Raw genomic sequence first — 13,471 nt, 5'->3', positions numbered from 1 at the left:
GGAGCTTCAGCTTCAGCATCAGTCCTTCCAATGAACATTCAGGACTGATTTCTTTAGGATTGCCTGGCTTGATCTGCTTGTAGTCCAATGGACTCTCAAGAGTCTTCTCCAACACCGCAGTTAAATAACATCAGTTCTTCAGCACTCAGTCTTCTTTAGCACTCAGTCCAACTCTCACATCCATACATGACTACTGGAAAACCGTAGCTTTGACTATATGGACCTTTGTTGGCAAAGTAGTTTCTGCTTTTTAATATGCTGTCTAGGTTGGTCATAGCTTTTCTTCTAAGGAGCAAGTGTCTTTTAATTTCATGGCTGCAGTCACAATCTGCAGTGATTTTGGAGACCCCAAAGATAAAATCTGTCACTGTTTCCACTGAATCTTAATGTGGGAATAAAGGTTGGGTGTGTAACAGAGTGTGTGTGGGTGGCGGGGATACAGGGGATGTATTGTTCCATGCTAGAGACCTAGGCAAACATCTGCAGATGTGATAGAGGTATCAGTTCAGTTCAGTTCAGTTCAGTCACTCAGTCGTGTCCGACTCTTTACAACTCCATGAACTGCAGCACGCCAGGCCTCCCTGTCCATCACCAACACCTGGAGTTTACCCAAACTCATGTCCATGGAGTCAGTGATGCCATCCAGCCATCTCATCCTCTGTTGTCCCCTTCTTCTCCTGCCCCCAATCCCTCCCAGCATCAGGGTCTTTTCCAATGAGTCAACTCTTCACATGAGGTGGCCAAAGTATTGGAGTTTCAGCTTCAGCATCAGTCCCTCCAATGAACACCCAGGGCTGATCTCCTTTAGGATGGACTGGTTGGATCTCCTTGCAGTCCAAGGGACTCTCAAGAGTCTTTTCCAGCACCACAGTTCAAAAGCATCAATTCTTCAGTGCTTAGCTTTCTTCACAGTCCAACTCTCTCATCCATACATGACCACTGGAAAAACCATAGCCTTGACTAGACAGACCTTTGTCGGCAAAGTAATGTCTCTGCTTTTGAATATGCTATCTAGGTTGGTCATAACTTTCCTTCCAAGAAGTAAGCGTCTTTTAATTTCATGGCTGCAGTCACCATCTGCAGTGATTTTGGAGCCCCAAAAAATAAAGTCTGACACTGTTTCCACTGTTTCCCCATCTATCTGCCATGAAGTGGTGGGACCAGATGCCATGATCTTAGTTTTCTGAATGTTGAGCTTTATGCCAACTTTTTTACTCTCCTCTTTCACTTCCATCAAGAGGCTTTTTAGTTCCTCTTCACTTTCTGCCATAAGGTGGTGTAATCTGCATATCTGAGATTATTGATATTTTTCCTGGCAATCTTGATTCCAGCTTGTGTTCTTCCAGCCCAACGTTTCTCATGATGTACTCTGCATAGAAGTTAAATAAGCAGGGTGACAATATACAGCCTTGACGTACTCCTTTTCCTATTTGGAACCAGTCTGTTGTTCCATGTCCAGTTCAAACTGTTGCTTCCTGACCTGCATATAGGTTTCTCAAGAGGCAGGTCAAGTGGTCTGGTATTCCCATCTCTTTAAGAATTTTCTGCAGTTTACTGTGATCCACACAGTCAAAGGCTTTGGCATAGTCAATAAAGCAGAAATAGATGTTCCTCTGGAACTCTCTTGCTTTTTCTATGATCCAGCAGATGTTGGCAATTTGATCTCTGGTTCCTCTGCCTTTTCTAAAACTAGCTTGAACATCTGGAAGTTCATGGTTCATGTATTGCTGAAGCCTGGCTTGGAGAATTTTGAGCATTACTTTACTAGCATGTGAGATGAGTGGAATTGTGCAGTAGTTTGAGCATTCTTTGCATTGCCTTTCTTTGGGATTGGAATGAAAACTGACCTTTTCCAGTCCTGTGGCCACTGCTGAGTTTTCCAAATTTGCTGGCATATTGAATGCAGCACTTTCACAGCATCATCTTTCAGGATTTGAAATACCTCAACTGGAATTCCATCACCTCCACTAGCTTTGTTCATAGTGATGCTTTCTAAGGCCCACTTGACTTCACATTCCAGGATGTCTGGCTCTAGGTGAATGATCACACCATCATGATTATCTGGGTCATGAAGCTCTTTTTTGTACAGTTCTTCTGTGTATTCTTGTCATCTCTTCTTAATATTTTCTGCTTCTGTTAGGTCTATACCATTTCTGTCCTTTATCGAGCCCATCTTTGCATGAAACGTTCCCTTGGTATCTCTAATTTTCTTGAAGAGATCTCTGGTCTTTCCCATTATGTTATTTTCCTCTATTTCTTTGCATTGATTGCTGAGGAAGGCTTTCTTATCTCTCCTTGCTATTCTTTGGAACACTGCATTCACATGCTTACATCTTTCCTTTTCTCCTTTGCTTTTCACTTTTCTTCTTTTCACAGCTATTTGTAAGGCCTCCTCAGACAGCCATTTTGCTTTTTTGCATTTCTTTTCCATGGGGATGGTCTTGATCCCTGTCTCCTGTACAATGTCACGAACCTCCATCCATAGTTCATCAGGCACTCTGTTTATCAGATCTAGTCACTTAAATGTATTTCTTACTTCCACTGTATAATCATAAGGGATTTGATTTATGTCATATCTGAATGGTCTAGTGGTTTCCCCCACTTTCTTCAATTTAAGTCTGAATTTGGCAATAAGGAGTTCATGATCTGAGCCACAGTCAGCTCCCAGTCTTGTTTTATGTCATTACGATTGTTTAAATACCAATCATTTTACAGTAGGTATACTATAAAATAGTTTACTTTGTAGTACAGCTTTTGTTTTTTTCCTGAGTTAATTATCACCTTATATCTTTCTCTGTGCCTTGTTTTCCTTCTTTATCCTTATTTCTTCTTGATGTTTTGCCATCTTATCCACCTTATAATTTCCCCACTCTAATCTAGATCTGTCATACACCTGTCCCCGTCTCTTTAGAGCTTCTAGTTTGGGTCCACTATTTCCTGGATCCCATGTTTTCCTGTCTTAGCTTGTGCCTTCTTCTGCTGTATACCACTTTCTGGTAGGAAAGGGGCCATGGGAGATGGACTTGTGTCTGCTTGCATCTTGCAGTTGCCTTTAATTTGGCTGGTGTGGGATTATTCCTGAGAATACTGCAGGCACTGCTTTTTTGCCTCACAGCCCCATGTGCTGCCATTGAGAATCAGTGCCATGCTAGTTCTCATTCTCCTCTCTAGAAGCTTCCTTCTCCCAGCATCTGAAGTTCTGTGGTGATTTGCTTTGGTGTGGGCCTGTTTTCATTCCTGGATTAGGGAATTTGGAAGGATTCAGATTCTACAATTATGGGAAATTTTATTTTACAACCTCCCTCTTATTTTCTTTGTTCTAACTCTGGAATTTCTATTACTCAGATTTGAACCTTTTTTGATTTAGCTCTAATTAGAAGAAAGATTTCTTTGATTTTTTTTTTCTAACCATGTCACTGAATATTTATTTTAATTTTCATTTTTTATTTTATCACCTGAGAGTTCTGTATTCTTTAATTGCTCTTCTTTCATATCATTTACTTATTCTATAGATGATATATTTAACTGTATCTTTCAGGAAATGATTTATAGTTTTGGTTTTTAAAAAGTTTTCTTCTCTTCTCTTCATTCTGTTTTCTCAGCCCCTCCCTGTGTATTTCAGCCTCCTTTGTTCATGCTGAGCCACGTGGAAGTTGATAATGTGGACTCTGGGGCCATGCTGCTGGGTTTGACACCTGGCTCTGCTTCATACTTGCTGTTTTTCTATACTTTGTAATCTGCATATAGAAGTAATAATAGTATCTACCAAAGAGGGTTCCTGTCAGCATTAAGTGAGGTAATATATATACAAAACCCTTAGAACATTACCTGCCATATGGCAAGAATATACCCAGCAAAAGGATTCTTTTGCTGGATGAGGTGGTTTTTCTTAATGTCTGCTGAACCTTGGTGGTACATATTTGAGAGGTTCTCAAATGCTAGCTGGAAGCTCCACACAGGTAGGACGAGGCGGGCAGGCCCCCTTAGCCGTTTGACTTTCCTCTGTGTTGAAGGCAGCTTATTGACTCTCCTTCTGTCCATTCCAGTTTAGAAACCATACTTTTAGGAAGCTAGAGATATCTGAGAACTATATATTCTCAAGCAGAAAAAAAAAATTTTTTTTTGCATCATTTCCTTTCTTATAGCTTTATGAAAATGACTTTCTAGTGCAAAAAGAGTGAATTTTATTTTTGTAAATTAATTTCAATGAACAAAAATTTGAGCAAACAGGTCACATTTTCTGAATACCACAGTGTTTTACCCTGATCTATATTTGACAATCTACACCATATTGAATGGGTTAATGTATAGTATGCAGGTTACAGTCTATAAGGTTGCAATGAGTCAGAGACACAGCTGAAGCAACTTAGCACACATAATAATTAATAAGTAATTAACCAGAGATTTTGGATTATACATGGGACGTATTGAGAGTTTTAGGAAAAGAGAACACAGTCTGACAGCAGTTCACACTGGTAAGGCCAATAGTAAGTTACTGATGCAAGTACTTTAAAGGATTTGAAAACTATGTACCTTCCTTCTTTCCTGCTCCTCTGTCTTTTTCTTTTTTTTGCATAGAAAATGGAATTGATTCACTTAATTTGAGAGATATACTTCAAAGAACTCATTTACCTCACTTCCTCTGCCATTACAGCCCTTAAATAAAGTGTAAGCAGGATGTAGGAAGCATTACCCTCATATTGGTTTAAAATACAATCCCATACATTGAAAGACAGGCAGGAACCAGCAGTTCCCAATACCGAGTCCAGGGTGTTCTTGTTTTGCATGATTTTAACACGCATAGGGGACTTCCCTTGTGGCTCAGTGGTAAAGAATCTGCCTGCCAATGCAGGAGACATAGGTTCAATCCCAGGGTTGAGAAGATCTAGAGATGGAAATGGCAACCCACTCCAGTATTCTTGTCTGGAAAATCCCATGGACAGAGGAGCCAGGGAGGCTAAAGCCATGGGATCACAAGAGTTGGATACAACGTAGCGACTAAGCAACTACAAACATGCATGGACTTCAGCTCTCAAGGTGAAACTGAATAATAGTAGTTTTTCAACAACACTGTTCACCAAATAACTGAGTAAATACAGCTTACTACTAGCTCTTCAGGCCATAAACCACTACATAAATAGCAGATGCATAATGATTAGTGAACAGTTATCACTTCTTTCAAAGACTGTCGGTCACTGCACATGTTATTCAGTTCACATATATGTGGCAAAGAGTGCAGTTGTGTTGTCTCCTCATTTCCTAGTGATAAACCCACATTGTGTTTTACAAAAGTAGGTAGTTGAAAGAGAAAATTAAAAAAAAATAAAGAAGATATTGTTTAAAAAGAGTGACCTTTCCAAAGTCAACTTTCATTTGAAAAGACCCTGATGCTGGGAAAGTTTGAAGGCAGGAGGAGAAGGGGATGCCAGAGCATGAGGTGGTTGGATGGCATCACCGACTCAATGAACATGAGCCTGAGTGAACTCCGGAAGTTGGTGATGGACAGGGAGGCCAGGAGTGCTGCAGTCCATGGGGTCACAAAGAATCGGACACGACTGAGTGACTGAACTGAACTCAACTTTCCAAAGCTACTAAAATAGCTTCAGAATTCAGAGAATGCAAGCAAACCAATAGCTTAAAATGTCCAATACATATTTCTTTAAAAATATATAGTTTCAGCTTACTTGCACCCTGAAAGGTGACCTATAGGTTGCCTAGCAACTCCAGACTAACTCTGGCTTGTCTAAATCCATGAAGTAAGTAAATGTTAATCACTCAGTTGTATCCGACCATCTGTGATCCCATGGACTGTAGCCCATCAGGCTCCTCTGTCCATGGAATTCTCCAGGCAAGAATTCTGGAGTGGATTGCCATTCCCTTCTCCAGGAGATCTTCCAGACCCAGGGATCGAACCCAGGTCTCCTACATTGCAGGCAGATTCTTTACCATCTGAGCTACAGGGAAGAACAAGAAGAAATCCGTGAACTCCTTTGCAATTCAGTGCCTGAACCATACCTTCTCCAATGAGGTCTGAATCCCTCCCAGGTCTATTCTTCCTTGGCTACTATCCCTCGGCCCTTGGGTACCATGCTGAGTTACTTATATGTTATTTTATTGTGGTTAACACTCCTTTACATCAAGTTTCCCTTGTGTAACCTTTTGGGCCTAAAGAGGTATCTCTTTTTTTGGACCTAGAAAGCTACAATCTCTCTAAACCTTTCAAAATAAGTATCATTATCTCCATTTTACTGAAGAGAAAATCTGAAGCTCGAATTACAAATGCTCATTGTGATTAGGAACCACAGCCAAAGTCTCAAAATTGGTAAAGGAAGGAGCTGGGTTTCCAAGCCTGTTTTGTCTGTTTCATCTTTGGCCAATGTATTGGCCAAAAATATGGCCAATACAAAATATTGGCCTACCAAAATATTCAGCCACTGAGCATCCATGCATCCCATATGTTCCATCCCATACTGAGCTTCATCTCTTCTCCCTGTAACTTCTCTCTGAAATCCTGTTTCTTAAAATTAAACCACACCCCAAATCTCTTCATTGAATTTGTCTTCTATCTCTTTACCAAAAATCTGAAACTTCCCTAGGGACAACACTCTCAGATGGGCTTATTCATAAACTCTTTCAAGAGTTTTCACTCTCAATTCTAAATTTTCCGCAACCCAGTCTCTTCTTGTTCTCTCCAACTTCTAATCCTACCATGCTGTTGTCTGGCCTAATCAAACCCTTTTGTCTTCCCATTTTTTCCTATCATCCTACTAGTATCTTGATGTAGCCTGGATAGCATCATCAACTCCTATCCTTCCTTTGCATTTGTGATTTGGGGGACTTGGTGCATCCTTCCAGTCTTTGTACATGACTCCTGCTCACTTGCTCTCCCAGTGCCCCAGGATCTCTCCTCAAACCCTGTTCCTTACTACTTTTCAAAACATGGTCAACAAACATCCTATAACATGCTGTGGAGTGGGAAGGTCAAACATTATTCTTCCTCTACAAGTTATATTCATTCTGTCATCAACACCACAATCACCAGTACTTTCTTACTGAGTCCAAAGCAGCTTCACTGATATTCAGTTAGATTGAATCTGTATCACCTTTATGGGAACCATCACTTTTTTTATTGAGGACTGTTAATTAATGTCGATTCAACAATTCTGATGCTAAAGAGGCCTAATATTTGTCAGAAGGGAGCCTAATGGCTTTAAATTTCCTGTGGGTTCAAAGCAAGAATTTGACAATATTTCGCCATGGCACCGTTTCCTTGAATAACCTGTCCTTCGTTCCACTAGGTGATCTAGACTTTCAAATTCAAAGCTAAATTTGGAATGGGAAAGACTGGGATGGCTCTATGAACTGTGGGATGTCAGGATGATGACAAGGATAAAATAAATGCCAGGAACTCCTGCCTCCTTTTTTGTTTGTTCTCTAGTTAGTAGAAAGAGTGAAACCAAAACTTGCAGGTGATTCTCTAAAGGTGAAAGCTTACTTCTCTGACTCAGGCCTCACTGCGGTGTTACCTGCCTTTCTTGGTATGATAGATGCTGTGTGGCCAGTACAATTCCTAAGATTCTGTGGAGCAATTTTTCTGTGCCTCCTAGAGGGTGCTGGGGACTCTCAGGGGCCACAGCCATGGGTAAAAGGCTCTGGCACTGGTAAGAAGAACCAGCACCCATTATGATATCCATCTCTTTCCATACCTGTTGATATCCTCTTGAATAAAGTACTCTACTAACACCATCATTACTCAATTCAGATATAGACAAATATTTATTTTGAAAGCTCTACCCTGGGAGAATATCAATGGAGGTATCCTTGAGGAGCAGTGGTTGTTTGCAATCAGGGCCTCTTTTTTGGTATCTTGAAGGGATATTATTTTTCTATAGTTTCGGTGATAAGCTTCTTGGTGACAGATCCTACTTACCGAACTCACTAAATCCACATAAGGATGAAGTATACACAAATACCAACCTTTTCAATTGTATTGCGAGCTATCCCTTTCCAGAGAGCAGAATGGCTACTGTCTGTAAGTGGAAATGGTCTCAGTTGTTTGCTTGGTAATTGAGGTGTTAGGAAAAAGAAGTCAACTATAACAAGAAGAAGGACAATGTTTATGTAAAGCAAGCAGTGTATCAAGCACTGTTTTGAGAATGCTACCTACACTGACTTCTCACAACAATCCTACAAAGTGATGGTTTGCTGCACAGTATGAGCTCTGACCCACTACAATTTCTTTTGGGTGACATTTTACCTGTATCACTGAGAGACTCCCTCAAAGTATCTCTTCACCATAGCAGGGGCACATCATGGAAATACTGGATGGACAATCACCAACCCTTGAATCCCATTCTAAAGGTCACCTTTCCTTTACCCTGAAACTATGTTTCTTTAGATCTGTTGATGCTCTTTATTGAGATAAAATAAAGTTCACTAAGCTGGGTCCTATGGCCCATCTTGTCCCATCTACCTAGAGTTGATTTAATAGGTCCAATCCTCATGAATTCAGTTACTCAACATTTGCTTTGAGTAAATGCTTTGATTTGTCAGGCTCTTTGATGGGCCCTGGGGAAACAGGAAAAAATTAGACATGGATCTTTCCTCGGCAAGATGTCCATAGTTTAGTCTCTTGATGTTTGAAGAGAGCCCACTGGAGTCATCACGTCCCACCCAGGTACCTACTTTCCATATCATCTCCCCTAACAGTCAGTGATTCTTGCCTATCTATAGGGTTATGGTAGGGAATGGGGTGGAAGGACCACAGAACCTATGGTTTCAGGTCTGGTCGTAGCCTTCTGTGTTCCAGTGACCTCATTCAGTGGTCCTGCCCCAGCCTGTTAGCTTGAGGAAAGCTCTCTTTACATCTTTGTTTCTGAGGCTATAGATAATGGGGTTGAGAAAGGCAGAGATGACGTTGTAGAACAGGGCAAGTTTCTTGTCCCGCTCTGGGGAGGCATTGGCCCCAGGGTTCATGTACATAAACATGGCGGGTCCACAGAACATAGTGACCACAGTGATGTGGGAGGCACAGGTGGAGAAGGCCTTGAGCCGACCTTGGGCCGAGCGAATTCTCAATATGGTGGCAAAGATGCGGATGTAAGAAGCCAGAATGAAGGAAAGGGGTACCAGAAGAAGGATGAAACCTAGGATGAAATCTACTTGGTCATTGAGGGATGTATCTGCACAGGCCAGCTTTAGAACAGCAGGAACCTCACAGAAGAAGTGGTTGATCTCATTGGGGCCACAGTAGGGCAGGCGCATAGTGAAGACAGTGTAAACTAGAGAGCAGCTCACCCCCCACAGTCCACAAAAGACCACCATTGCCCCACACAGCCATGGGCTCATGATAACATTGTACCTGAGTGGGTAGCAGATGGCCACATATCTATCACAGGCCATGACAGAGAACAGCCAGCCCTCAGTGATGCCCAACACCAGAAAGATGTACATCTGGGCCACACACCCAACATAAGAGATAGTTTTCTTCTGACAGACCAGATGTACCAACATCTGGGGCACAGTGGTGGTGACATAGCTCATATCCAGCATGGAGAGGACACTGAGGAAAAAATACATGGGTGTATTGAGGCGGGAGTCCAGGTGGATTAAGGTGACAATGAGCCCATTGCCCACAAGAGTAGAGACATAGAGGAAGAGGAAGATGTTGAAGAGGATTGTATTAATTTGGGAATCCTTGGAGAAGCCCAGAAGGATGAACTCAGACACGGAGCTCTGGTTCTTCCAGAGGAAATCCTGCATTCTCCTACAGCTGCAGAAAGAGAAATGAACCAACTATTGTCCCAGCTTAGGATGCATATCAATCACCATGATTGTTCAGTTGTTGGCAAGGTCGATGATTTTATTTAGATACTCAGATCAGATCAGATCAGTCGCTCAGTCGTATCTGACTCTTTGAGACCCCATGAATCGCAGCACGCCAGGCCTCCCTGTCCATCACCAACTCCTGGAGTTCACTGAGACTCACGTCCATCGAGTCAGTGATGCCATCCAGCCATCTCATCCTCTGTCGTCCCCTTCTCACTCGGGACTAATATCAGGTCATTGACTGAGGTCTGTCTAGGATGAGGTTAAATTAGGGAAGGGCAGGGAAAACTTTATGAGATTTTCATTCTCTCAAGTGTGAATCTTTCATCAGAACTTCCAGTTTCTCATTGTGTTTCCTCTCTTAGTCCTAGCAAGGCCATCTGCTCTCTTGTGCTTCAGGAGCCACAACCACATAGCACATTGCTTGAGGTTCTTCTGCCTTAGTCTTCAGTGTAGAGTGTGATGACGAAGATTTGAAGTTTCTTCTCCCTCCTGTCAAAAAACAAATCACTCAAAACTCTTTCCTTTGGTGCTTTAAACTTCAAATCACTACATATATACAGGCAGGGCAAGTCAGAAATATGGGCAAGATTATATGACTCCAGAATATGAAAATTTTTTTGAAAATTTTATCCAGGTCTGTGTTTCTTGAATCTTTGGTGTCTCTGGAAGCTTCCTCATATCTGATTTTATTTCAGATGGAGTTGCTCACCACTGGACCTCTTCCTGGCCTTATTCACAACAGAAAAAAAGTCTTCCTGCTTGACCCTCAAACTATAATTGAGGCAGAATAATAGCTGTCTTTTTGGCTTGAAGTCAGCTTTGGCATCTCTGATTCTTTCAGCTTGATGGGAATACCTTCCCAGTGGTAATCTATACTTTGGGGTCTCTTTCTCTCCTAGAGTCGAGACTTATGACAGTCAGGGAGCTCCAAAGTTTAGTTTATATCTCAAAAGTTAGAGCTGATTCTTCATTTTTGGCATCATAGGAAGTGGTTCTAGTGGAGGAACATGGGATTTGGAATCAGAAGATTGACATTCAAGTCTTGGTACTTCAACTGTGGCCAGTTCAAGTAATTTAGTCTCCTTTAACCTCATTTCCTTCTCTGTAAAATCTACATAATATCTACCAGAAACAGGAACAGAACCTGTGAGAAGTCATATATGATATGCATGGCGCACACAGCACTGTAGCTAGCACAAAGTGGAAGCTCAGTGATGTTCATTCCAGTCAAATTATCTTCCTGGTGTTGTATATCAAATGGTAAACAAAACTGAAAGAGACCAGAACAAATATGGTATACTCCTAATCCTGAAGAAGCTCACAGTGTTTTGGGGGAAATAGAAGAATAAAGACACAAATCACATTCCAATGTATTTAGCACTCTGATGGAAATATGGGCTGGCAGTCAATGCTGTGTTAAGCACTAGGGATACAGAAATAAAAAATTTCTACCCTCAAAGAACACACATAGAAAGGAGACAGATAAACAATGAATGGTACTCAAGTGATAAGTGCTATGACAAGAGTAAGTATAGAGGGTCATGGGGACCCATTAAAGAAGCACCTGAACTAGCCTTTGAAAGCTAAACTTCTCCAAAAACAGGGCCCATGATGTGAATCTTAAAAGATGAATAGGAATTAGCTAAGCAAAGAAGAGCAGGAAGTTGGAAAACTAGGAAGAGTTTTGCAAGCAAATGGAGTAGTAGTTACAAAGGATCAAACGAGAGAGAGTTTTGTACAACCAGGGGACACGTGTGATAAGGTCTGAGGACAGGCTGGTTTGCAAACAATAGGAAGAAAAAGGTATTGGGTACCTTGGTAATGAGCATAGACTCGATCATTTAGGCCATGGCAAGCATCAGGTGAGTCTTAAGCAGAGAAATAATTCATTAAGGCTTCAGTTCAGTTCAGTTGCTCAGTCACATCTGACTCTTTGCAACCCCATGAATCACAGCACGCCAGGGCTCCCTGTCCATCACCAACTCCTGGAGTTCACTCAAACACATGTCCATCGAGTCGGTGATGCCATCCAGCCATCTCATCCTCTGTCATCCCCTTCTTCTCCTGCCCCCAATCCCTCCAAGCATCAGGGTATTTTCCAATGAGTCAACTCTTCACATGAGGTGGCCAAAGTATTGGAGTTTCAGCTTTAGCATCAGTCCTTCCAAAGAACACCCAGAACTGATCTCCTTTAAAATGGACTAGTTGGATCTCCTTGCAGTCCAAGGGACTCCACTCTCCTCTTTCACTTTCATCAAGAGGCTTTTTAGTTCCTCTTCACTTTCTACCACAAGGGTGATGTCACCTGCATATCTGAGGTTATTGATATTTCTCCTGGCAGTCTTGATTTCAGCTTGTGCTTCTTCCAGCCCAGCGTTTCTCATGCTGTACTCTGCATATAAGTTAAATAAGCAGGGTAACAATATACAGCCTTGACGTACTCCTTTTCCTATTTGGAACCAGTCTGTTGTTCCGTGTCTAGTTCTAACTGTTGTTTCCTGACCTGCATACAGCTTTCTCAAGAGGCAGGTCAGGTGGTCTGGTATTCCCATCTCTTTCAGAATTTCCCACAGTTTATTGTGATCCACACAGTCAAAGGCTTTGGCATAGTCAATAAAGCAGACCTAGATGTTTTTCTGGAACTCTCTTGCTTTTTTGATGATCCCGTGGATGTTGGCAATTTGATCTCTGGTTCCTCTGCCTTTTCTGAAACCAGCTTGAACATTTGGAAGTTCATGGTTCATGTATTGCTGAAGCCTGGCTGGAGAATTTTGAGCATTACTTTACTAGCATGTGAGATGAGTGCAATTGTGCAGTAGTTTGAGCATTCTTTGGCATTGTCTTTCTTTGGGATTGGAATGAAAACTGACCTTTTCCAGTCCTGTGGCCACTGCTGAGTTTTCCAAATTTGTTGGCATGTTGAGTGTAGCACTTTCACAGCATCATCTTTCAGGATTTGAAATAGCTCAACTGGAATTCCATCACCTCCACTAGCTTTGTTCATAGTGATGCTTCCTAAGGCCCACTTGACTTCACATTCCAGGATGTCTGGCTCTAGGTGAGTGATCACACCATCATGACTATCTATCTGGGTCATGAAGCTCTTTTTTGTACAGTTCTTCTGTGTATTCTTGCCACCTCTTCTTAATATCTTCTGCTTCTGTTAGGTCCATATCATTTCTGTCCTTTATCGAGCCCATCTTTGCATGAAATGTTCCCTTGGTATCTCTAATTTTCTTGAAGAGATCTCCAGTCTTTCCCATTTTGTTGTTTTCCTCTATTTCTTTGCATTGATCACTGAGGAAGGCTTTCTTATCTCTTCTTGATATTCTTTGGAACTCTGCATTCAGATGTTTATATCTTTCTTTTTCTCCTTTGCTCTTTGCTTCTCTTCTTTTCACAGCTATTTGTAAGGCCTCCCCAGACAGCCGTTTTGCTTTTTTGCATTTCTTTTCCATGGGGATGGTCTTGATCCCTGTTTCCTGTACAATGTACTCCTGTCTCCTGTACCCTGTCTCCACAGTTCATCAGGCACTCTATCTATCAGATCTAGTCCCTTAAATCTATTTCTCACTTCCACTGTATAATCATAAGGGATTTGATTTAGGTCATACCTGAATGGTCTAGTGGTTTCCCCTAC

At 41.7% G+C, this 13,471-nt stretch overlaps 2 protein-coding genes across 10 annotated transcripts in view; one reads left to right on the top strand and one right to left on the bottom strand.

The window, feature by feature from the left end:
• The window catches only part of OR13P13 (olfactory receptor family 13 subfamily P member 13), a 217,358-nt gene that overhangs the window by 156,585 nt on the left and 47,302 nt on the right, over positions 1–13,471 (top strand). The gene's annotated exons all lie outside the window — the stretch shown is intronic.
• On the bottom strand, positions 8,815–9,762 carry OR13P16B (olfactory receptor family 13 subfamily P member 16B). The gene has a single exon (NM_001390792.1). It carries the CDS (start codon positions 9,760–9,762, stop codon positions 8,815–8,817), a length of 948 nt encoding a protein of 315 aa, NP_001377721.1.

This window comes from Bos taurus, chromosome 3 (genome assembly GCF_002263795.3).
Source record: "Bos taurus isolate L1 Dominette 01449 registration number 42190680 breed Hereford chromosome 3, ARS-UCD2.0, whole genome shotgun sequence".
Lineage (NCBI taxonomy): Eukaryota > Metazoa > Chordata > Mammalia > Artiodactyla > Bovidae > Bos > Bos taurus.
The sequence above is the reverse complement of the archived record's forward strand: the minus strand, read 5'-3'. Positions and strand labels throughout refer to the sequence as shown.

Coding starts and splice junctions, on each gene's coding strand:
- OR13P16B (NM_001390792.1), bottom strand. CDS start 9,762: ATGCAGGATTTCCTCTGGAAGAACCAGAGCTCCGTGTCTGAGTTCATC.